Consider the following 25,419-nt stretch of genomic DNA (forward strand, 5'->3'; position numbering starts at 1 on the left):
GTAAAAACCCGACGTGCCACAACGACATGTGGCGCATGCGCAGAATTACCTTCTAATCGCCGGCAGTGCAATACGGCAAGCGGGCTTCGTCGTCTCCTTCCCGAGGCCCGCCAACTGGGCATGGACAGCGCTTTCCACACTGTTACTTCCTGTCAACGCAACGAGGTCCCCGGGTCAACACCTCTAGGGGACGTCAGCACGCTGACTTGCTAATCCCGCACTGTCGTCGCCGCTGCGAGGGCTGCAGTGTGCCAGGTGGAGCCAGTGCCGACGTGGCGTATGTAGCTGCCTCGATCCTCTGTACATGTCCTCGACCGTCAGTGACTCGAGGCGGCGCGTCGAGATCTTGAGTGTCTATCTCAAGCGAGCAATGCCTTTCGGACTTTTTCTGTGTTAGGCCTAACTGATTAGCTATTGATAGGACTCACCCTGTTCTCATTGATATGTATGTGCATTCTAATCACGAATACGCCTGTATAGGAGTGAAAAAGGAGTAAGCTGTCCTCTAGCGCAGCCTTTTAAAAATGAGACTGTGGTAGAAGATAGCTTACTCCCCTTTTTACTCCTTTCTGTTCAGAGTGTGTGCAGCTTTGCGAGTTCTGGGTTGTTTAATATGTGTCATTTGCAACCTCCTTCGTGACCCTTTCACGGCTTTTATATTTGGTGTAGTTTTCGCTGTGTTGTTCGAATTTGCACGCTTTATTTTTTTTTCTGACTGCTGCCATGCCTTCATCCCGTCGAGGCTCTCTCCCTTTGAAGCCGGCTCGTCAGTATCGAGAGCCTCGACTTCCCCGTTCTGTGTGCGCGCTTTTTCAATCGCCGTTTTCTAGCTTTCTTTTTGTTCACCTGATAATTACTTTCCAGCTATTGCTGCATTTCATCATGTCGTTTTTTACCTGAATGCAGGCTAAGCGCGTCGGAAGCGGGGTCCGATTTGCAACAATCGTAGGACCGCGGGGCTCTCGGTGACTCTTTTCTTCATGGCTCCAAGCTCTTTGAGGTTCCCCGAATTTTTCTCCGCGGTTTAGGTTGTCCTTTCATCGCCCCCCAACCCCTTCTCTTCATGGGGTGACCCGTCGTATACGCTCTCGGAGGTGCTCGACCTTCCCCGTATTCTCGGAATCCTCTGCCGTTCGGTTTCCCCTGTCCCGCCAGGTGGCGACTGCGACTCACCCCTCCTCCGCCGCTACGCAGAGGGCAGACAAAAAACAAAAACAAACTCATTGGCCATTTTTAATAATAATAATAATAATAATAATATTAATAATAATAATAATAATAATAATAATAATAATAATAATAATAATAATAATAATAATAATAATAATAATAATAATAATAATAATAATAATAATAATCTGCCATTATTATGTACATGACGGCAGGGGCTACCGTAAAGCAACTTGGCAGAGCCCCCACCCCCCTCTTTGGCTATTACAAATGGGAGGCCAATACGAACATGTAAATAAAATACACAACGCAAAATTTCAAACAATAGGAATCACAAATTAAAGATTAGACAATACTAACTAATACAATGCATGTTTTTGTATACAGGTAAAAAATAAAGAAGGGGAAAGCAAAGAAAAGCATACGTCAAGGAACTTAAAAAATGCACATTTTTGTTTCAAACGAATGCTACATTTTTTCTTTAATAAAGCACTGTACTCTCAAGGTTATGCTGGATTTAGGAAAGGAAGTGTTAAAGTAAGTGTTGAAATGATGACTCTGGAGGATAAATATTTGCTTGGGACAAATTGTTAAGCGAACCCATACGCGGCAAACACGCATAGCGTCGGAAACTTCATTGTCACGTTTCACTTCTCTTTAAGTTCAGTAACGTTTAACTTCATTATATCATGTTTTCGACTTCGTCTTTTTCATACAATGTATTATCATAACGCTGCAGTAAAGAATCATCTTCATTCCTCGCCTTTCAAACATATCCCGTTCTGACCACATGTTTAAATTTGCTGCTACATTTTCCGGTACAAAAATGTGTCATAACTCAATTATTCCCAAAACCAGCGCAGACTGGAACGACCTTCCTCTCTCCATCGCTGCCATTTCTGACATTGACAACTTCAAGACCATCGTAATTTCTGCCGTTTTGTAAACATTATGTTGTATAATCATGTTTTTTTTTATGTACTTACCACTCCTTTCTGTAATGCCTTCGGGCCCGGAATGTGAAAAAATAAATAAATAAATAAATAAATAAATAAATAAATAAATAAATAAATAAATAAATAAATAAACCTAACCTGACGATGACTGTGCCAGTTGGAAATTATTTACAGCAAACAAGTACTCAATGCAGATGCACCCAATCTCATCTAATCTAATTCTTTCTAGATCATAGGATCATCGCGACGTGAGATTACGAGATGATCGTCAGTAATGCAAAACACACACTAAAGCTTCTCACCCGCATAAGGTTTTCCTCGAAGCTCTAATAAACTAACATGCTTTTTTTTTTTTTTGTCGGGATACCGAAGAAGTAACGAGTCTGTTCGGCGTAATGAAAACATCGGTAGTTATTTGCTTTCAGTGCATTTGGGTATGCTTCTGTCTGGCGAGTGTTTCTGCTGACGGGCCGGCGCAAAAAATGAAGAGAGGCTCGTGAGTAGAAGACATGCGACAGTTTTCATTTCAGACTCAGTCAGGGATGAACAATGTGAAGCGCTCGGTCAGCGATTCCGGACTTGGTTGAGAACATGGCGCACTGCCGTGAGTCGCGGGAAGGTCTGGTTCCCGCTGCAGACGCCCGTGTAGTCTTCGTAGTCCACGTAGTAGGCAGCCACGCACACGCTTGGGTTCACCTTCAGCGCAAGCCGCATCTTCGTGATGGAAAATAAAAGGAAAGGGGAAAACGCACGCAAACAGTTAGAGAGGGAGAGAAAACAAAGGGAAGGCAGGGAGAGTGCAACCAGGTGCATGTTAGGTCGGCTACCTTGCACTGGGGAACGAAGGATCAAATGAAGCAAGGGTAAGGCGGAGGGAATGAGATGTGAGAACACAACAAAGAAAGCAGATCTGCATACATGCGCATGTTGTTTATAATCACTCCCTGATGGTCCAAAGTTTAGGGGAATCCGCCCATGTGGAGCAGATTTGTAATAAGGGAGTAATTATTCACTAGCATCCACCCATGCGCAGCCACAAAGGAGAGTTATAGAGCCTTCCGTGTAGCTTTCCTTTGTAGCCATATGGCAGCGCTTGGGGGGATGCCAATGAGTAATTACTCTCTTATTACAAATCTGCTCCACATGGGCGGATTCCCCGAAACTTTGTACCAACACCGTTCCAATTTTTGATCAGTTCGCCCTCGTCCCACGACATGCTAGCCGTTATCTGAGACGCTATAATAGAGCGACGTACTGCTCCTGGCGGTCCCGGGTTCGAACCCCGGACCAGTACGAAGTTTCTGTGAAAGCTGCACAGCTTTCTTTTGTAGTCGTATGACTGCCCTTATTACAAAGTGTCTATGGGGCATACCTAACAAAAGGTGTTGCAGCAGTATGCGCCATTTACCGTGCTGCCCAAGCATAGTATTTAGCAGGTTTTCGTTTGGTACAGGAATGGCTTAATATTGTCGCGTTCTGAAGTAAAGATGCGTCGGTTAATGTGACTTCAGGGACGGAACTGCTGGTGATCGCACGAACGGATTTCAAACGGCCAACAGAACCTTGGTCGTTATCGTCTCTGCTGGGCTAGCCGGGGTACGAAGAAGGCAGCGTAGTGACGTGGCAAAATAATGGACCCTTATGTGCAAAAACAGATAGGCTGTATAAAGGATGGCTGCGGGTTATTTCGACCACCTGGAGATTCTTTAATGTGCGCTGGCATCGTACAGCATGCGGGCGCTTTTGCATCGTCTCCAACTAAATGCGGCTGCCGCGGCCGGGAATCGAACCCGCTACCTCGCACTCAGTTGCAGGATGAACCATTGAGCTACAGCGATGGGTGGATCAGGAAACAAATGGCGCCGCTGCACTGCGGGAAGATACCTCTCTCCTCAAGATCACTGTTCTGGTCGCTTTTGCGGTCTTCTATGACCTATGCCTTGTTAATGTATTTTTAGCCAAAAACAACCAGCCCGTATATTTAGAAAGGCAGACAAAGAAGGTGACAACATAAAAGTATCCGCTTTGAGTGAGAAAAACTAACGAAAATCGATGCACTCAGAGAACAACATTATCTGGGCAAAGAGCTGAGCGCTAGCACTCCTCACGGTTGTTTCCAGTTTTTCATTTCATTCAGTTCATTTTATTTCCTTAAAGGCTCCAGACTGGGGTATTACATGGGGTGGGAACTAATAATAAAAAAGTCTTCTTACAATTGTACAAACTTTTTACATTTTCAGTGACAATTTTTTTGACAGCAGAATCGTTTGACAGGCGTAGTTAGTGAATTTTTGTTACACAGACGTGTTTTGTGATAGCAGACCGTTTGACGTCCATCACTGCATTAACTATTACCTGAACTCAGTGCAATGGTACGCCCCGCACTTCAGATCTGCCCATTCAGTCAGACGCTGCACAACAGATGTGAGTGGATGGGCCCATGTATTGCAAAGCACGTACCATTTTTGTGATGCTGTCCGGTGTGAGGAAAGACTGCCACTGGTTGCTGTTATAGTGGTATGATGCGATGGCTCGGTCGTCCTGAATGGGGCCAGCCCAGCTGCCTCCCACACACGTCTGCGTGCACAAAGGGGCAATGGTTCCCTGACTGAAATCTCCGGCGACATCTACGATGTAGATTTACCGGTTACTGTCAAGCTGGACAATCATTATACTGGTCACGATAAAAAGAATGCGGATTTCTTTATTGCAGCCACGAAGCAACATAGATAACGCGCGTCTCTAACGTCATAAAGTTCTGCACGAACTCACTTACTTCAGACAGCCCAGCCGAAGCCCCCAGTGCTTTTGCGACGTATCTGTGTACAGCTATGCTTCACTATGCCTGTACCGGGTTCCTCACGATAGGCCTATGTCCCGATTCCAATACTTCCGAGTACTCTGAAATCTAGTTTCCACGATCACATTTTCATTCGCTGCACTAACTTGAAAACGTTCTATCGTCGAACATCTTTACGAAACGGTTTACGACGAAATAACGGATATAACGAAGGAAAGACGATCCCCCTTGGAAGGTCGGTCAACACGGGCTATAACGAAGCTACGGCTGCAACGAAGAAATCGCCGGGCCCCTTGAACTTCGTTATAACGAGGCTCAACTATAATTGTATACTGATAGGCGAGGATTCTGGCTGGCTTGATTTGGGCTACGCCAGGTATACCACTGCCCTGTCTTTTCGCCGTACCACGCTAATCGGCGCGTTACGTGCTGATGCATTATCTGAAGGCCGCTCAGTGCGGATTAGTCAGCGGTTTATAAAGATAAGCGACAGTTCAGCGCCACTGACGTTGTTTCAACAGGGGCACACCCAAGTCTAGACCTCCTGACCTTGTTGTAGGGCACGAGCGCCTCGGTGTCGCAGGGGGCGCCCACGTTGTTGGCTGCCGTCTTGAGCGTGTAGTGCAGCGTGGCCAGGCTGAGCGAGAAGCACACGTTGGGCATCGGCACGAGGTTGCTCTGCAGCTGCTTGATCCACTCGAGCGCCGTCACCTGCGCCGCGCCATCCGGTGCATGCTATACGGTCGACTGCGCACACATCGCACAGTGGCCCGGCAGAAGAGAGGACGGGAGGTACACTCTAAACAGGAATAGGCTTATATGGGAGTAATAAGGGGAGTAAGCAGCCCTCTAGTGCTCTAGAGGACAACTTACTCTCCTTTTTACTCCTTTCTATTTAGTGTAGGCCTTCAAAGCTTGAGCTTGAACAAGGAGCGGGGGAGAAAAAATTGGCGGTGGTTTAGCTCTGGTTAAACCTGGAGTGACACGATAGCTACAGCTGGCTGAGGGGTACTTGGTCACGTGACCAACCACGTGATCAGCCACGGCGCCGCGCCGCCGGCAGCTGCTCCGCACCACGTGACCAACCATGTGACAGCGTGGCGGCGCAGCCACGCCGAAGGCTCGAAATGCTACCGTAATGTAGCTATCGCTACAAAAATTCTGAGGGCACATAATTCTGCTTACGTGCAGGAATGCGAAAGCATGAAACTTTGTAGAACGCGGGGTTTTTTCCGCGGCGCCTGTAGGCATTGCATTTTTCTGTAGTTTTTAGGTCTATTTTTTTTGTTTAGTTTGGCTTATTTTTATTTTTTCTTGTTTTTGTTTTTCTCAATTTTTATTAACGTTATTATTTTATTATTAACCTTATTTCTATTACCGTATTTTCAAACTAATTTATTTATTTTTAATTTATTTAGTTTCTGTTTATAGTGTTCAACTTTTCATGTTTTTTAAATCTTTTACAATTACTAATTAACGATTAATTAACTAATTACTGATCACCATTACTTAGTAATTGCTAAGAGCATATGGGTTATAGCAATTATGCCATTGATGACGTCATAGTGTGACAGATTTTGCTAACGGACGGACGGACGAACACCGATGAGCCATTAGAGGCTTTCGCCTTAAAACTCAGTCCGCTGACCAATGTTACGACAAAGAGTCTTTGGGCCCAGATGAAGACAAGTTTCCTTGTCGACCGGAGTGAAGGTTGCCTCCCTCCGCTTGTTCAAGGGCGTGCCGTGGATTGAAGGGTACTAAGCCACAATGGTGGACGTAATGTTTCTTACAGTTCGTTACTGGCATGCGACCTAAAGACCGCGGTGACGCAACGCGCCTTTTTTTTGTACTGTATCTCTTTCGATCCATTAGTATTCTTCCATTTCTCGCGCTTATACATGCGCTCGTCTTTTTTCGATGTCTGCACTTACAGCCGAGCGGCTGCGCAAATTGCAGGCTCTTAGTATACGCTAGAGTTACTGTGTAAACTCCCTGTGTGAGCTAGAGAGAGATTTGGGTCTCTTTTCCCCGAGCCGATTGTGCCTGTATTAGACAAAGGCGATGACATGGTTCAAAAAGTTTCCATGCACTGCCGAAAAGCCAACATAGATGCATCCTTTTGCACTGGACTGCTGTTGAAAGTTCATTGGTTCACCAAATATTTTCGTGCTTTGCGGCCTTTCATTTCGTCCGAGTGAAGATTTTTATTGAAAACACGTTTTTGTATAAAAACATGCAATTTGTGACGAGTTTACTCTAATTATTGAAGAGAAAGCGCTTGTGGCCTGCGGTGTTATACCAAATGGCACCATCCACGAGGAGCGAATTTTGTCTGTAACACATTCAGAGTGATCTTCGTGCAACGTTGCATTACTAACAAGCCGTGTCATTTACAGCGACAGTATTTTGGCTAGAATAAAGCAAGTTCGGCAGCTAACGATAAGCGGATCGAGCCTGCCCCTGCTCTAACCAGTGCAGCAAGTATGCCTCTTGCCTGCGACAGTTGCGGCTATCCTTCATAACTTGCATGCGAGCCTGCACCTCCTCTAAAAAATGCACCAAGTATGCCTCTTGCCTGCGACAGATACGGCCATCCTTCATAACTGAAATGGTTGGGAAACCAATATGGTGGACTTACGGCAAACTAGGCTCAAGTAGGGAGCCTATGCTGTAACTTTAGTGTACACTAACGCGGGTGCCTAAAAGAAACTATGTCAGCTGTACGACAGCACGATGAAGACGCCTAATTCGGCTGCTGCTACAACGCCACGCCGTCTACACAATCGTTACTAAACTATACGTAACGTTTTGCCAAGGCATTACTTTTTGTTCCGAAAACTCTTAATCTATGTACTGTGAGCCAATTAAAATTAATGGGTTCGAAAGCTTGAGACCTACTTACACTACGGGCCGCTTGCCCGCGTACCTCGTCCCTTGTCGAAAGCGTGTGCTTTAAGGACAAAGTTAGGTGTGTCAAAGGTATTTTGGAGCCAACTTGCTCGGACAGTGCGACTCCTCCTTAGGTTGTATGATTACACTGGGTTCACTACGATGACGTTAGTTATATTGCCGGTTTGGATACAGTTCTACGTGGCCGCTCGGGACCACTTTTCTTGGACACGGCGTCGGCGCAGTCGTTCTCATGTGGAATGTTATTGTGGATACACATGTATACACATGTGGATACATATATGGCGATTCCGTTCACTGCTGCTTAATAGACAGTTTTAGCAGAGCGTATTTGCGCCTCCCCTCCGGTAAGCCGGCTAGCGGGAGCGCTACTGCGCATGCGCCGAACGGTCATACGGGAGCGCGCGAGCGGCCCGGCCCTTCCGTTCCGCTCGCGCGGAGTCCCAGCGGAGCGCGGTACGGCGAGACGAGCGCGGCTCAGGCTAAGCCTTCTCACGCTAGGCGCTGGCTCGCAACTGTGCTCGTTAACAAAAACAAAAAACGTCTGCTAAAAAACAGCATGTGCATATTACCTTACATGTTATAAAATGTTTACATGCAAAAATATGCCTTTATAGTTCGATGGAAAATAAAGTTATTCTTTTTTTCTTTTGCCTAGTTTCACATTTCAACGCCAGGGGGCTCTTTGTGCAGTTCACTTCGTTCCCGCTCAGCTAAAAAGAAATCTAATTGCCAACGCTCCGGTTAGGGTGCGCGGGAACCGTGAGCGGAGCGGAGGCGCAAATACGCTCTGCTAAAACTGTCTAATGACCGCTCTGCACATATCGCATCAGTTGTTTGCTTGATTTTCGACACCGTACATGAATCGTGGCGAGCACAGTCGCTTACCACGGGCAAGCTGTCGGCCATGTCACTGTACTCCCTGAAAGAGGTGGGCAGGAGAGCGTTGCAAGTGGTCGAATTCCGCGAGTGGTGCGTCTCCAGGATGGTGTAGTCGACCACCCTGCAAAACAGGTCCGTCTCATACATGCACTTTCTCTGCCCTGAGCACGTTACATGGCTGCTTTTGCCTTCGCAAAATGCTGCTCCGTTTCCGAGGCGCACAAAAGCTCACTTGGCGATCTTCTGCAGGCTCTGAAGCAACTCGACTGAGGTCGTCTTGAAGTTCCTCACTTGAATGCCGTACATGAGAAGCAGGGTCCGTGGTCGGTTCTCCTTGAACGCCTCGTGGAATTTCTGCAGCAGACGAAAGGACGACGCCGTTATAGCTTTTTAAAGCTACGAGCGCTCGAGCGACGAGACTTGGAGGCGACGATATATACCACGCGATGGTTTAGACCGCATGAACGACTCTTTACTTACGCGATGAAAGCTTACCACATCGTATGCGCTTGTGCCTCACACAGAAGTGGAAAGATGCCGAACTGTATCGAAGCCGCGAATTCCGGTCAAGCAGAACAACTTGTGCAGTAACTGAACTACTAGCAGAAAGAGACGTGCTTCCCTATAAGTGTTTTGAGTAGTTGTGGACAGTACGCCAAACAAGCGGAAGCTATGGTTCTAAATATGTGGGTGATCATGAGGCACATCTGGTCCTTGCTCGCAGTGCATCATGTAGCACAACTCTGTCGGCGGCACTGGCACTTGAAGAGAGTAGAAGGCTTGCATTTTTGTAAGGCCTTTATAAGCTGGAGTTTATTGTCTAGAACCTTAAGGCTTTTATAAGCTGGAATTTATTATCTAGAACCTTGTACCGCTTGATCTAAACGTAACTTAGTAGCTAAAAAAGAGAAAAGAATAGCCTCTAGCACTTTTCGAAGTGCCACCTTCCGCCGCGTTTCGTTTCGCTGACCCTTATATGCGTGCGCGATGAACTCTGCGCCCTTGAGACAGTAAGATACTAGCCTGGAGCATCTTGTACACGGTGGGCATGGCGTCGCTGGCCACGTGCAGCCCGAGGAAGGCGAGCCCGTCCAGATTGTTCTTTGTGATCCACGACGACGTGGTGATGACGAAGTGGGACAGGGCCAGCGGGTCCTTCCACTTGTCCACGCACTCGCGGATGTCCTCGTGGCTCACGGCGACCAGATGGTTGCCCGAACCGTTGGCCGCCATCGCGCTGAACAGCTCGAAGCCCGAGCCTGCGGGTGCAAGGAGCGGAAGCCGGTCGCAGCTGGTTGCTTATTGTGCGCGCATAATCTGCTGATCCGGGCTCAGCATCTTCTCCACGTCATCTCCAAACACTTGCTTCTAGCATGTCCTCCACAGATGAAACATCAAAGACGCGACTACTACTGGCTATATACAACTCATTGCAAGAGCATCTACAGTGGTGAACATTACGTTGAAATCTTAGGCTGTGCGTCTGTGCGTGTCTCTCGGTGTTTATTCTTCTCTTGTGTGTGTGTTTTTGCGCTGCTACTATGCCTAAGACAAGTAACCAACTCGCCCAAGAGCTCATTTTACGGAGGAATTACGTTGGAACTGGTTTGCTTTCCAGCACCGGAAGGAACGGTGCACTAATTGCACGACACGAACAACCACCCGAACCTCCGCGCTTACGGAGCTTCTCAGGGTGCTCCTCGGAATCCTAAAATATTCGCCCAGCGGACAACAGATGCAACGCACCAGTGCACTCAAACTGTTAGTAGACTTATCAGACCGCGAGAGTCGCTCATGCGCATAGAGGGAGCACTTGAAATTTGAAAGAACTCTGAAGACCAGTGTGCAGATAAAGGACACTGGAAACTATCTGTCTCATGAGATTAAGCCGTTGAACAGAAAAGAAAAAGCTATACGGCTGGTTGAGAAAAACACTGCGAATTGTAACTACGCGAGACCAAATCCACTGCACCATGCCGCCAGCAGCGGAATGTTTTGCCAACCACTCTGGCCCCTGCACTTCGCCCCTCATTCGAAACGTCATCCGTGACGTAGAGCGGGAAAGGTCTATTGAGATGTAGTTTGTTCAGCTGCGCGATGAAAGCGGTTTTTTCGACGAGCAAGGGAACAAGTAGGAGGGCGAGTGGTGCTACAGCGACACGGACGCCGGTCATTCATCAAGAAGAGGCGTACTCCGTTGGATGATTACTAAAGAAAACATGATGGCAGACACGAAGCTATGGAGGCAACTGCTGCAATGAGCTAAATATCAGAGGCCATGGAAGCGAGTCATGCTCACGCATTCCCGTAGAACCGAGCCATCAATCGCCGTGCAATATTTTGCTGTTTATTCACCAAACTTGAGTTGAAAAACTGCACTGGGAGTGGCCACCCGGGCGCACTCTTAAAAGTTTATTGAAAAGATACAGAGCTTACAATTTAATGTGTACAGTAGGGGCGGGTCGGTAACCCTAAAAAGAAAGCTGTAAAAGGAAGTAAGCTATCTTCTAGCGCACTCCCTTTCACTCTAAAAAGAAAGGTGTAAAAAGGGAGTAAGCTGTCCTCTAACGCACTCCCTTTCACTCCAAAAAGAAAGGTGTAAAAAGGGAGTAAGCTATCCTCTAGAACACTCCCTTTCAGTCTAAAAGGAAAGGTGTAAAAAGAGAGTAAGCTATCCTCTAGTGCACTCCCTTTCACTCTAAAAAGAAAGGGGCAAAAAGGGAGTAAGCTGTCCTCTAGCGCACTCCATTTCACTCTAAAAAGAAAGGTGTAAAAAGAGAGTAAGCTGTCCTCTAACGCACTCCCTTTCACTCAAGAAAGAAAGGTGTAAAAAGGGAGTAAGCTGTCCTCTAACGCACTCCCTTTCACTCCAAAAAGAAAGGTGTAAAAAGGGAGTAAGCTATCCTCTAGAACACTCCCTTTCAGTCTAAAAGGAAAGGTGTAAAAAGAGAGTAAGCTATCCTCTAGTGCACTCCCTTTCACTCTAAAAAGAAAGGGGCAAAAAGGGAGTAAGCTGTCCTCTAGCGCACTCCATTTCACTCTAAAAAGAAAGGTGTAAAAAGAGTAAGCTGTCCTCTAACGCACTCCCTTTCACTCAAAAAAGAAAGGTGTAAAAAGGGAGTAAGCTATCCTCTAGAACACTCCTTTTCACTCTAAAAGGAAATGTGTAAAAAGAGAGTAAGCTATCCTCTAGTGCACTCTCTTTCACTCTAAAAAGACAGGTGTAAAAGGGAGTAAGCTGTCCTCTAGCGCACTCCATTTCACTCTAAAAAGAAAGGTCTAAAAAGAGTAAGCTGTCCTCTAACGCACTCCCTTTCACTCAAAAAAGAAAGGTGTAAAAAGGGAGTAAGCTATCCTCTAGAACACTCCTTTTCACTCTAAAGGAAATGTGTAAAAAGAGAGTAAGCTATCCTCTAGTGCACTCTCTTTCACTCTAAAAAGACAGGTGTAAAAGGGAGTAAGCTGTCCTCTAGCGCACTCCATTTCACTCCAAAAAGAAAGGTGTTAAAAGGGAGTAAGCTGTCCTCTAGCGCACTCCTTTTCACTCTAAAAAGAAAGGTGTAAAAAGAGAGTAAGCTGTCCTCTAACACACTCCCTTTAAGGCAAAGCCCGTTATACTTAGTGTCACTATTTTTCATTCTTTTTATGGTCCCACAATAATTTTTGTCCCTTTAAGGCAGTGCGCTGGGGGACAGCTTACTCTCTTAATACTACCTTATAGGCGAATTCATAGTGTTGGTATCCTTCTGAAAAGAGCGCGAAAAATCAAGAACACGAGACGAAAAACGACGCAGGGCAGGCGCTGTCTCGTTCGTGTTTTTTGGCGCTCTACTCAGATGGGCACTCATATTATCCACGCGTTCTGATACAAGCACGAATAAGGTTTCAGTGCGCGCCACGTGGCCTATTTGTCAGCATATCGTCCCGCGGCCTAACCACAGCGTGATCACGTTGAGGGCCAGGTTCCCTAAATGGTCAATAACAATGCTTCGAGATCCTCATTCCACGCTTTATCAGTACTTCGCGTTACTTGAACGGCGCGGCGCTTACGGCTTCGAGCCAAGGTTACCACGAACCGTTGGTCTTGGGCACCAGCTTGTCCTCGTGGCCATTGTAGACGAGGTCCATGTAGACCACGAAGTCGCACGCTTCCTCCGGGAACTGCTCCCGGACGCTGGTCTTCTCCGTCATGATGCAGATGAGGTTGTGCGCTGCAAGAAGATGGTGCGAGAGTGGGGAAGCTCCGCCGACCGATGGGGCACATAGCGGGAAGAAAGAGCGCAGCCGCTCGAATCAAAGCCCCTGAACATCGTGGTTGGAGAGACCGAGCGATGCGTGTTTTAAGGTGCTAATTTTTACTGCGAGCTGCTCAGTAAGCGACTGAAAGCACTTGTAGACACCTGTAGACACTTGCAGAAATCGGTAAAGCTCATTTTACACCGCTCACGTATAGCAAAGCATAGCATACCGCGAAAGGGTTGTACTTCTTGCTTCTAATTGGTTGATTTGGTTCATCGGGTTTAATGTCCCAAAACGACTAAGGTTATGAGAGATGCCGTTGGAGGGGTCCAGATAATTTCAGCTACGTGGGGCTCTCTACCGTCAGCTGACATCGCACAGTACACGGGCGTTTAGATTTCGCCTACATCGAAATTCGACCCCCGCGGCCGGGATCGAAACCGCGTCTTTCGTGTCAGCAGCCGAGCGCCATAACCACTTAGCTACCACGACGGCTCTCTTGCTTGTAACTGCCGCACGCACTACAGCTGGTGCCTCATGTGGGCATGGCTTTGTATGATTTGGTAAAGCAATATGATGTGCACTTCGTTCCTAATAGTCATTAGTCAGATTTAACTATCCAAACACGCTGTTTTTTTCGTTTACTACATTTTATTTGCACTGGACTTCTTTTCGTGTCCTAACACCAGCTTCCTCAGCCATGGCACCTTAGCTACGATACCACTTCTCTTTTGAAAGATAGAATCGTCTTGCGGTACAATCGTCGAGGCGCATACGTCCCGCTCAAGTTTGAGGACAACTCTCGGGTCGTGTCTTCGTTTCACTTGCATCCGATGGCTCATGTCATCCGTTTCCGGTAATATCTAGTCGTGAACTTCAGTTCAAGTCAATGACTGCAGATTTTCCTTGTGCTGAGTGGCTCGACAGGATGCGCGTGCCTTGCCACAAAAGGGAAGAAGCTGAGTGCTTTCGGCAGTTGTTGACGAGGTAGGCTAGTGAGTAGCGTGTCTCGGTCCTGCGTTGAGTGACAAGACAAACGCTGGCGGCGAAGCCCTTGAGCTGAGCGTGTCGTGACAGTTCGAGTCGGGTTCCGTACACTATAGCTGCTGCCACAACGTGTGTGCTGTATGTTTGGCGTTTGCTTTGTGTAGCGTTTTCTGCGCTTATGTGTGCAAAAAAAAAAGGAAGAAAATGAGGACGCATGACTTGAGCGGGCCTAAGGAGGGATATTTTTATCTTTGTAATGAGGTGTTGTAAAAATGTGAAAAGCTGCTCACCAGCGTCAGTTATTTGCCCTTAAGGGTCCCGTTAGGGACATTACGTAAGAGTGGGGGGGGGACAGAGGTGTCAGCGATCATACATACGGAGAGAGGGCGAATAATTACCGAATAAACAAGTCAGACAAACAAAACTAAACAAGAGCAACAAATTCATGCTAACAGCGACAGCGACTACATGCGTCGCTCTAAATTAAAAGTTTTTTTTTATGAGAGTTTAACTTCCTAAAGTGACTCAGGCTAAGAGGGACGCCGTAGTGAAGAGCTCCGGATATTTCGACCACCAGGGGTTATTTAACATGCATTGACATCGCCGCGGCCGGGATCGAACCCGCGTCTTTCGGATCATCAGAATTTAAAAGTTAATCATCTTTAGCGTACGATATCTTTATTATGGACGCAACAGGAATTTTATAGCGCTTTATTCCTCGTATTACGTGGCTCGGAACATTTGGAAAGAAAAGAAGACTGATGGATGTTGGCCCCGCCGCGGTGGCTCAGTGGTTAGGGCGCTCGACTACTGATCCGGAGTTCCCGGGTTCGAGCCCGACCGCGGCGGCTGCGTTTTTATGGAGGAAAAACGCTAAGGCGCCCGTGTGCTGTGCGATGTCAGTGCACGTTAAAGATCCCCAGGTGGTCGAAATTATTCCGGAGCCCTCCACTACGGCACCTCTCTCTTCCTTTCTCCTTTCACTCCCTCCTTTACCCTTCCCTTACGGCGCGGTTCAGGTGTCCAACGATATATGAGACAGATACTGCGCCATTTCCTTTCCCCCCAAAAACCAATTATTATTATTATTATGATGGATGTTGTCGGCGCTCGCCCTGGGGGGGGGGGGGGGGGGGGGGCAAAATGTAAAGTGTACTTACAGCGGGCAACTTTTTCTTCTTCCGCAGGCTTGCTAGTCACCTCCGCTGAGAACGAAGAACAGAATGCAGCGAGTTTTGTTAACCATGCGGTGTAGTTAGGTAGCGAAACGCGAAGAAAAAAATGCCTTCGGAAGTCATAACATGAGGTGCTCTGTCTTGTCGCTTGCAGTGAATCACACACAATAGCAATAATAGTGAATTAATTCATAAATAATCATACAGCGGGTACGTCTAGCGCATCAGAAAGTGAAACAACTCTTGAATGCAGTACCCACGACAGTTGCACTGAATGGTTTTTCGGCTACAAACACGTTTGGAACGAGGTAGTTGATGACCTCATAAGGTGAGTATCACACTCGAAAACCAGAAGCAGTCATATTTGTTAGTTTTTGCGAAACAAGTGGACTGAACTTGCCATTCTCGAAATTAAAAATGCTATCGCCAGTTTCTTACCTTCACCATGCCGACCGCGAGTATCTGAGGAAAAAAAAAGTGCGAGTTTAGTTTGAAATTATATAAAGCGCACCTTCTTAGAAAACGCGCAGCGTACAGTGCCCAGGTATCACAAACCATCGTAACGATGACATTTAGAGCCTCGTAGAAGTAACAAACAAAACCACCAGACTAACCAAATAAGCACTGATTTTTTGGATGCCCGTACTATTATAATTTATCATGCACTGAGGGCTTTGTTGAATACCTGTGCCGTTATCATTTATCATAACTCGGCAATAATTTTTATTAGCGAATTGCAACAATTCATCCCATTTGTGTGTTATCCAAAAAAGGTCGCGGTTAGGACTGTTAATGACCAGAATTTAGGGAAGAAATGCTATAGTAGCCTTTTTTGTGACCAGCTAACCTTCAGGAGTGACAATGGAAACTTCTATCAGTTTCAGAGATGTAAAACCAACAACAACAAAAACAAAAACGCAGGCGTTTAAGCAGCTGAGTAGTAAAGGTGATAATAGCGGACGCTGAGCTCTCGCTTACCGCCGTCGTGGAATCGTGGCTTTAGTTCGACCAGATTGTCGACGGGACCTGCGAAAAGTTGGGATATTACTGCTGTGGCAGCCCATTGCTAGAGTGAATGCGTCGCACTACTGCCTGAACATTTTTATGTTTAGTACTTGCTCAGCTTCTCCTACTGCCTTTGTACCTTGGTAACTTCGGCTGCGCTATATTTACACTCCGACGGCTATTCGCCCTTGAAACCTGGCAATGGTCTCAATCCGCAAGTAAATCTCCAAATAACGAGAACGATGCGGACGGTCAAAAAGCAGATAAGGCTACGGCGTTCGAAAACCTAAATAAAATGAAAAGTTTGCGGATTTCCACAGTTCGGATACGCGGTTGTAAATGTGGTAAATAGGGACAAGGTTATAACTTAACACTTTTACTAAAATTTAATATTTGGAGTGAAAAAAAAACCTATTGCGTTTACCCAGGTGTGGGAACTTAGCCCAGTGTAGAACGTTTTATTACGCCTCGCACGCGGGCTAGGTGCGGGGAACGTGCATGTCCCTACCGCGTCCCTACCACGTCCACACCACGTCCCTGCTATGTCCATCCGGCGATTCTTTAACACTATCACCCTTGCATCGGACAAACGGTCGTACAGCGGCATGTGACGAATCAAGGTGGCAAAACGGGAGATAATGCACGCATGAGCACAAAGTGCATGCCTTTTTCATCCCGTTTTGTCACTCCACATTGTCACAGAGCACCGTACGGGCGTTTGTTCGACAACGGTTGATATTGTTTAAGAACTGGCCGGGTGTGCAGTACCTTTGGTGGTGAGCAGCTTGTATGGTGGAGTATTGGTCTAACCAGCCGAAAACTTGTGAAACATCTTGAATTGTGATGCTCAGATCAGCCCTTTTGCACTGGGTGGGTGTGCTAATTAGCTGATTATTTTTTGCGTGGACGGCTGTTTCCTTTCGAGATATAATAACCTCTTCATATATTAATTATTATTGGTTTTTGGGGAAAGGAAATGGCGCAGTATCTGTCTCATATATCTATGGACACCTGAACCGCGCCGTAAGGGAAGGAATAAGGGAGGGAGTGAAAGAAGAAAGGAAGAATAGGTGCCGTAGTGGAGGGCTCCGGAATAATTTCGACCACCTGGGGATCTTTAACGTGCCCTGACATCGCACAGCACACGGGCGCCTTAGCGTTTTTCCTCCATAAAAACGCAGCCGCCGCGGTCGGGTTCGAACCCGGGAACTCCGGATCAGAGTTCCCGGGTTCGAACCCGACCGCGGCGGCTGCGTTTTTATGGAGGAAAAACGCTAAGGCGCCCGTGTGCTGTGCGATGTCAGGGCACGTTATGTATGTCATGCATGCTTTTGCCCCAATGTCGCAATCTGCCAGGTACTATCCAATCCTTGTCAGGTACTAGCTGAAGTTTTATGATATCGTCTTCATCAACTGTACAGCCTCAGTCTTTTGGTGCAACACTCGTGGATGGTTTATTGCAGGAATTTCAAGCTATAAGCTCTGGCTGAATTATCTGCTCGACACGGCGGTTCCTTCAACAGGAACGGAATCTTGCTTCAAGACGGCTCACCTTTTTTGAGTGTCTGGGCAATCTCAGACAGCCGCGAGAATTTTGGTCGGCAGAGACCCATGGAGTCCTCGTACTCAAGGTAGTAGGCAGCGACGCACAGGCTCGGGTAAAGAGTCACAGCGCGTTCAACCTGCGGGAAAGGATGGTCGCATATCAGCTGTCTATTCAACCTTTCGATTGATTCACCCTCGCACTATCAACTACAAGCTTTCTATTGGCAAATTTGCCAAGGCCGAATTCTGGACTAGGTTAAGGTCAACCTCAGGATTTTTTTATCTTTTTGAGTTGATAATCACACCACATTCTTTAGTGTCCCCTGACTCAAATATTTGAAACCAGCTGAAATCAAGAAATCGATACGCTTAATTCGGCTAAATTATGACTTCACGTCATAGCTAAGTATGACGTCACGCGTATTGTCCCAAAAGTTATCGTGTGCGCGTTTGTTTGAAAATTTTGCCCTTTAGCAAAGACGTCACATACGAAAGGTTGCCCGCAGAAATTGCCCCGATAAATTTTCGCTGCAACAAGTTGTCGCCCGGCTCCGAAAATTGGCACAAATTACTATAAAACTGCGGGAAACGTACCCTGAAAGTTTCAGTAAAATCCGTGGAGGTTCAAAAAACGCCGGAGTTGTCCTTTAAGAACCTCGATATAAATCAGGTGCAAATCAGAAGAGCACGAAAAGGGCTTTTGTACTTCATTCATATAAACTTGAAAATCCGCTACGAAAATGGTCACGCTCTCGCTAGATCTAGCTCAGAAATTAAGATTCACCTGGTGAGTAGTAGGGCTGCTAATAAGCTACTCTTGGAATCGGTTAGAAATACAATAGAAGCATGGGTTTTATGGGGTTTAACGTCCCAAAGCGACTCAGTCTATGAGGAACGTGAAAAAAAAAGAACTAGCAATGATTGCAGGCATACAAATCCTGTTCGGACTGGTAAGGAAAAAAATGTCTAGGAAATACAGGGCGATTCAAAGTAACAATAAAGGTAGAGATTCAAAAATTAGGTTAGTACAGTCTGTATAGGCATGGTAGTATAATAGTATAGGCATGATTCGGGTTTCCCAGAAATGCACAGAAAATTGCAAATTTTTTAGAATAAAAAATTAATGTCAGAGTAGTTACATTTTCTAACCTGAGATGGTGCTACATATGTGTAAAAGTCCTATATCTTTCTTTGCATTTCTGTGAAAACCGCACTTAAGGCCGCCGCTCTTTTCCAGCTGCGTCCCTTTGCAGGGCGCCGCCACACGCGGACGCGGCTCCCCAGTACAAGCGAGAGCCCCCGGAAGCGAAGTGCATACCGGAGATGGATAGGGTCGTTTGACGCACCGCCGCCGCCTCGACGAGACTCCCCTAACGACGTAGGCTATCGTCGGAGAGGCACCCGGTGTCCCGCAGCGTCCCGCAGTGCCTCATGTCCGAACAAAAGCGTATTTCCAGGAGGGCAAACACCTCTTAAGGCGAACATGTCCTACTCACCCAAACCGTGGAAAAACAGGGCCGTTCCTTATCTGGTTTGCCGAGCGGCAAACAAGCCCATTCATGCTTATTAACCGTGTCCCGTGGTGCGGCGGATTCGTGGTCCTTTCGCTCCCTCTTCTGTTGCTGACGGGCCATACGGACTGATGATGGGTGGGCCACATCAGTGTCAAAAATTTGACGAGCAACGTCAGCGGAAAAGAGGGGGGGGGTGACGGTGTGCCTGAGGAAAGTCGAATAATAGCTTCGAAGGGAGAGCGTGTGGACACTCTTACTTGAGAGAGAGAGTGGTGGCGTATTTGTTTTTGATTTGATTTTTGTTGTTAACGAGACCCTGGGTTCGAGGCTAAGCCCAACGCAAGGGGTAGTCCCCATCTCGCATGTTATTTTTGATTGCAGAATTGATGCTTAGGACGGGCCACTGAAAATGACCGCCCTTAGTGCTTTGTTAATCAAGTGCTTAAAAGTGCACGTGAAGGAGTCCAGTCCAGTCCAGTCCAGTCTGAGCTGGGGCTCTATGCTTAGCATGTGACGTGGTGCTACTTAGGCTCTAACCAGTCGGGTCGATGAGTAAAGTAGCGCAAAGTTTCTTCTTTTGTAAATTCATTTCTGCTTCTTCCAGTTTAACTCTGTATATGTATGCTGTAAATATATGCTGTGCTGTCATCTACAAGCACGGCTCCTGTCCATCTTCCAAGCCGAACGACACTAGAGAAAGGGGTCGTAAACCTTCCTCGAAGAAACGAACGACCTAAAATTCTACTCGCACCGCATTACTGTCTCCACTTTTCGAATTACTGAGTATTTACTTTTTCTGTGATTTTAGGATCATCCTTTGTATACCACACGTTCTATCGACGCCATGAGTTGTCGACGTTTTAAGGAAACCCCCCCCCAAAAAAAAAAAAAACGTACTACGACAGTGCAGAGATGCAGAAGAACCGCTAGGTTTTAGGTTTCTTAAAGCCACAGATTAACTTATCAACAGATTAGTACAGATACATGACACTGGCTTCAGCGTAGCTGTGACGTTAGCAGAGTCCGCTTTGCCTCGAACCCACTGTTACATACTCTTAAAGTAGCCTTTTAAAGTAGCTAACAACATCCCTCACTATCAAAAAATACAACGGAACAATTTCTGCCGTCGTAACGGGCTTTTTGTAGTACTTTTGGACATGGCCTCGGAGTAACAACACAAATTTTTGTAGGAACAACAGAATTTTCTGTAGTACTGCACAGTCCCTTGTCGTAGCAATAGAACAGTTCTTCCGGGTCAACCAGGCGACTTCGGAATACAGAAAAATCTGCCGTTAAGATAGGGAGACAAAACATTTTATTGTATTTTAGAATGACTGTGTCGTTTTTTGTGTTTTTTTTACTGATGCACGTTGATATACGTCGCCTCAGTTCATTCCTGAAAACAATGTGTATAAGCACGGCCCGGATGGGGCACGGGCCAGCGTGCCATGATAACATCTTACTAAATAAATAAATCAGCACACAGTATGCCACCGTTGAAGCATGCTCGCTTACCAAAATAGGAACATGGGTTTAAGCGCGAACCTGTCGAGGCGACGGTATCAACAAAGTTAGGCCTAAGCACGATGTCAAAAATGTCTGCCCCGCTGTCGTCGTCAGTACTATCATTCGGAAGAACAGCTAGGTGACGAATCCTTATAGCTCCTTCACAAGAATCGATCCCTTGTGCTCGTACCTTTTCGCGCAGCGAGTCCTCGTCGTCGTACATCTGCCAGGCGTTCTTGTTGTTCCGGTAGACACTGAGCGCCCCATCCACGCGCACGGGAGCTTCGAAGCCGTCCTTGCTGGAGCAGACCTGCGCACCGAATTGCCATCCGTTAAGGCCGGACTTTGATCGGTAGCTCCTGATACTAAATGCATTAGAAGCTGCAGAAGGTCATACTTTCCCTCCAAGCGATGTCTGACAAACTGAATGGCTTTCGACGCGAGTGCCAAGTGCTCGTCGTGAACAGCAGCCAGAACTCGTAAAAAACGGGGCGGGGGGGGGGGGGGGGGGGGGGGGGAAGGCATCTGTGGATTTAGAACGTGCATAAATGGTAAACATCATTGTATCACGATCGGTAAGAAACGCCGCAGTACCCTACCGGTGCCTAGCACAGTGACGTCGGTACTTTGTGCGGTGAGGCAGTCTCAAATGGCTTGGAACGAATAGAATGACAACAGAGTCCGACGACCGTATTTTCAGGCAGGAGGGGTGAGGGGAGTGGGTACCGTGCAGCTGGCGCAGTTACGTACTTCCTTACCAAAAAGGTGACGCGAAAAGTCTCCGAATCTTTTATGTGCTAGTGTCACAATGATAAAAAATCCGCGTCTGTCTGTACCCGCGCAGGATAAAGCCTCCACCCCCGGGAATTACGAGCCATCTCCCCAACGCACCCGTCTAAATAGGGGGCACCCATCCACCCACAGCCACCTTCTGTCTACCATCCGACCCCACCACCGTCCGACCCACCCACTCACATTCTAAATTGAAAGCAGTAAAAAGGGGACTAAGCTCTCCCCTAGCGAACACCCTTTCATAAAAGAGTGTGCGCTATAGGATAGCTTATTTTCTTTTTACTCCTATTTAGGTGTTTTCGTGTTTAAAGTGCACCCACCCAGCCAGCCAGCCAGCCACCCAATTAAAAGTATTGTTTAGAGCAAAGCCCTCGAAGTAATCATCAGTAGTAAATCCAACTGGCTTTCACAGAATTGTCGCATAATATGTATGGTCGTCCCGTAATTTTTTTTCTATAACAAAGCTTCTTATCTGAGAACTCGAAATTCCTGAAAGGTATTTAACTAGACTGACTTCACAGTCAGTCAGTCAGTCTACTCAGTAAAAAGCTGCATTTTTCTGCAACTGCATAACGAGTAGTTCAGGACGACGGCAAGGTGAGCGTGCGTACGTCGCGGAAGTTGGACCAGCGCTCCGTCTTGCAGGTCATGTTCTCTTTTCTCGTCTTGAAGTTGAGGGCGGCCATGTTGAACGAGACACAGAGCTGCGCAGATGTCTCGTTCTCCACGTGGAGGATGCGCATCCAGGCCAGGGCCGTTCGCTGGGGTCATAAGAAAAAAAAATAGCGAGTCATGGCTCAATAAGAAAACTTCACGTCCTGTTCCAATCACTTGAACACGTGAATTATGGGTGTATTTGTGAACAACTTAAAAATGAAGTGGCATATAGCTTTCGAAGAGGACCGTCATATATCCGCCAATCGTTGGCGACAACCTATTTGCTGATATCACAGCAAAGTAATGGACTCCTTTTTTCAAAATGTCCGCTTGCGTTTCGCAGTGTGCCGTCTCTTCGTCTTCCTGCGACTAAAGGTGGTCAGCCTCAGCGGTGGCTCAATGGTTATGGTGCTCGGCTGCTGACGCGAAAGTCGCGGGTTCGATCCCGACCGCGTCGGTCGCATTTCGATGGAGGCGAAATGCTGGAGGCCCGTGCACGGTGCAATGTCAGTGTACGCTTAAGAGCCGCAGGTGGTCGAGATTAATTCGAGCTCTCCACTACAACGTCCCTCATAGCCTGAATCGGTTTGAGACGTCAAACCCCATAAAACCAAAAGAAGAATCATTATGTGAAAGACCACATGCAATTTAACGCTCCGCTTCAACCCAAGCCGCACGAACATGCCTGCGTACTTTGGCACATGGGCTATGATAGGCGCAGTAGTAAAGGGCTCCGGATTAATTCAGACCACCTGGAAACGCACAACACATGGGCGTTTTTGGATTTAGCCTCCATCAAACTGCGGACGCCGCGGCTTGATAGCAGTAATTGGTGAGTAGCAAATATTATGCTTATCAAATCTTTAAATCCCTATTAATGTTGTCATAGATGCTATCGCTATTTTTTGTGTAAGACATTTCTCCTACCCTTGATAATGATATCTCCATTTTATAAAACGATGGATTAGTCATATCTGGCTGCCTGCTCCGAGTTGGAACAGTTAGTAGGGTTTGGTTGTCTCTGGGCATTTCTAATATTTTATTCGGGTAGTACCCTTTCTTACTGGTGTCCTCTCCGAAGTTGTACGAATCTTCTCAGTATTGTTTTTCATCAATCGCCTAATATCATTAGCGCAACCTATTGGCGGGTCACTTCACTGAGATTCGGCCTCTGAGACATAATTCGTGATTCTGCCCGATGAGGAAGGCAATGAGTCTTTCTAACGATTGACTACTGACTTCTGGACTTCACTGAGATTCAGCCTCTGAGACATAATTCGTGATTCTGCCCGATGAGGAAGGCAATGACTCTTTCTAACGATTGACTACTGACTTCTGGACTTCACTGAGATTCAGCCTCTGAGACATAATTCGTGATTCTGCCCGATGAGGAAGGAAATGAGTCTTTCTTACGATCGGAACCGACTCGGTGAAGGTGGAATCCTCGAGGAACGACGAGGGCAGAGACACCTTGCACGGACCCGAATGCTTCTTGCGGTGTGTCTCGAGGATCAGGTAGTCCGAGTACCTGGCAGACCGAGAAGAAGGTGCCGCTTCAGGAGGGTGCCAAAACTATCTTCGTAGTTTGCCTAATGATTTTGCGAAAAGGCGCTCAGGTCTGCTGACTTCTGGGCGGCAGAACATTGTGGGACTTTCATCCCCCTAAATGCCATGGTGCGTGCACAAAGGAACTCATCTCTCTAGATGAGCCCATTGCGCCAACATAAACACTGGAGACGAGACAGGCCGGACAGGTAGAAACTTCCAGGTAATTTGAGCTCACGACACCGCATATTTAGGCAAGGATTGAACATGCGCGTTAAGCGCTGTCTCTGGTTCTGTTCAGAATCTTTGTAGGTAAACTACAAAGAAGTACTACGTAGGGTTTCCTCAAATCTTCTCAGTTCAACAACGATCCGTCCCCGTTCCTTGACAGCCCGCACCACCACCAGTCAAGTGCATCCTCTGTTAGCTTTGTGAACAAGGCGGCTGCAGAATTCGCTCAGTGCTTCCGCCTAGGCTTGCCTATCCGGCTGCGTCCCCGTACACTCTAAATAAGAATAGGCCTACATGGGGAGGAGGGGGAGTGAGTAAGCTATGCTCTAGCGCACTCGCTTTTATAAAAGGTGTAACAGCCAGTGTAGAGCACTTCCTTTTATAAAAGAGAGTGCTCTATACTCGCTGTTACTCATTTCTATTTAGTGTGTATATATGGTGACAATTATGGTTTGTTAAGGTAGCAGCGCGCCTGGCCTACGCGGCAGTGCTCTCAGCGTCGATGTACGTACCAGAACAGAGGTAGAAGACTGAATAATTTGTGCTTTGCCATGGCGCAGTGTTCAGGTCGGTTCTGTCACGACACTTTTGTCGGAGTTTCACAGCCTTTTTCTGTGTATTTATCTGCACCCTCTAAGTCGTCAGGGCCACTAACACGATTCCGTGATAAATGGAAACCGCGGTGTGCATGTAGAGCGTACTTATAAGGCGCGAGGAAAATGACTCACAAAATATGCATCACGAGTGCACAAAACAGCTGGCAGAAAAAAACGCATCCCGAAGGAAGTGAAGCGTTTCTGAGCTCCAGAAATGGCTCGGCAAAACAGCTAGGCCTTTTTTTCTGTTATTTTGGCAGGCTAAAGTGGCTCCCTTATAAAAATGGTCTATAGACAGTCTATAAATTTCTTATAGACTTTTTGCCTCATAGATATATCTTTGTTTATTTTATAGTCTGCAGACTGTCCATAGGCAAAAGTACTACAAGAGTAGGGCCATAAATCAATAAATTGTCTATGGACTCTCGATACAATTTGTGTTGCTTATGGACCATTCTCTAGGATTCCTTCAGAGACAGTCTACAGACTTTATAGACTTTAGGGACAGAGACTATTGTCTAGAATTTTTCCATACAAACTGTATAGACTTTATAGACAGAGGTCTACGGACAGTCTATAGACAATCTAAAGACATTGTTGCAATGACAGATGGGCCAAAGATGCTGCGTTTATTGGTATTTTGTAGGGTTTAAAAAGGAAGCAGCAGAAACGTTCACGGAGAAGCGCGAACAACAATACCTGGCGATGTTCTCGAGGTGTTCGGCCACGTCTTCGGCAGTCTTCTCGTGGTCCAAGATGCTGAGGCCTACCACGATGAGAAGCTTGCGCTCGGAGTTCTTGAACTCATCGTGCAGTCTCTGCAGCCGGTTTGACGAACTTATTTATATACCCGCGTATTCACGGCACTGACTGATTATAACACTGAAGTGAAGGTCACGAGGAAAG

At 46.8% G+C, this 25,419-nt stretch overlaps 1 protein-coding gene across 1 annotated transcript in view; it reads right to left on the reverse strand.

The window, feature by feature from the left end:
• Positions 1-2,627: 2,627 nt before the first annotated feature.
• LOC144098614 (uncharacterized) overlaps positions 2,628-25,419 on the reverse strand; it is a 47,794-nt gene continuing 25,002 nt past the window's right edge. Inside the window, exons 18-32 of the mRNA XM_077631397.1 lie at positions 25,213-25,331; positions 23,555-23,669; positions 22,096-22,245; positions 20,883-21,002; positions 17,680-17,809; positions 16,101-16,148; positions 15,561-15,584; positions 15,108-15,152; positions 12,798-12,932; positions 9,745-9,980; positions 8,954-9,075; positions 8,728-8,842; positions 5,476-5,637; positions 4,587-4,703; positions 2,628-2,840 (exon numbers count right to left, since the gene is read on the reverse strand). Coding sequence (XP_077487523.1) covers positions 2,691-2,840; positions 4,587-4,703; positions 5,476-5,637; positions 8,728-8,842; positions 8,954-9,075; positions 9,745-9,980; positions 12,798-12,932; positions 15,108-15,152; positions 15,561-15,584; positions 16,101-16,148; positions 17,680-17,809; positions 20,883-21,002; positions 22,096-22,245; positions 23,555-23,669; positions 25,213-25,331 — 1,788 coding nt within the window. The 3' untranslated portion in view covers positions 2,628-2,690. The remainder of the gene's footprint in view (positions 2,841-4,586; positions 4,704-5,475; positions 5,638-8,727; positions 8,843-8,953; positions 9,076-9,744; positions 9,981-12,797; positions 12,933-15,107; positions 15,153-15,560; positions 15,585-16,100; positions 16,149-17,679; positions 17,810-20,882; positions 21,003-22,095; positions 22,246-23,554; positions 23,670-25,212; positions 25,332-25,419) is intronic.

This window comes from Amblyomma americanum, chromosome 7 (assembly GCF_052857255.1).
Source record: "Amblyomma americanum isolate KBUSLIRL-KWMA chromosome 7, ASM5285725v1, whole genome shotgun sequence".
Classification (NCBI taxonomy): Eukaryota; Metazoa; Arthropoda; class Arachnida; order Ixodida; family Ixodidae; genus Amblyomma; species Amblyomma americanum.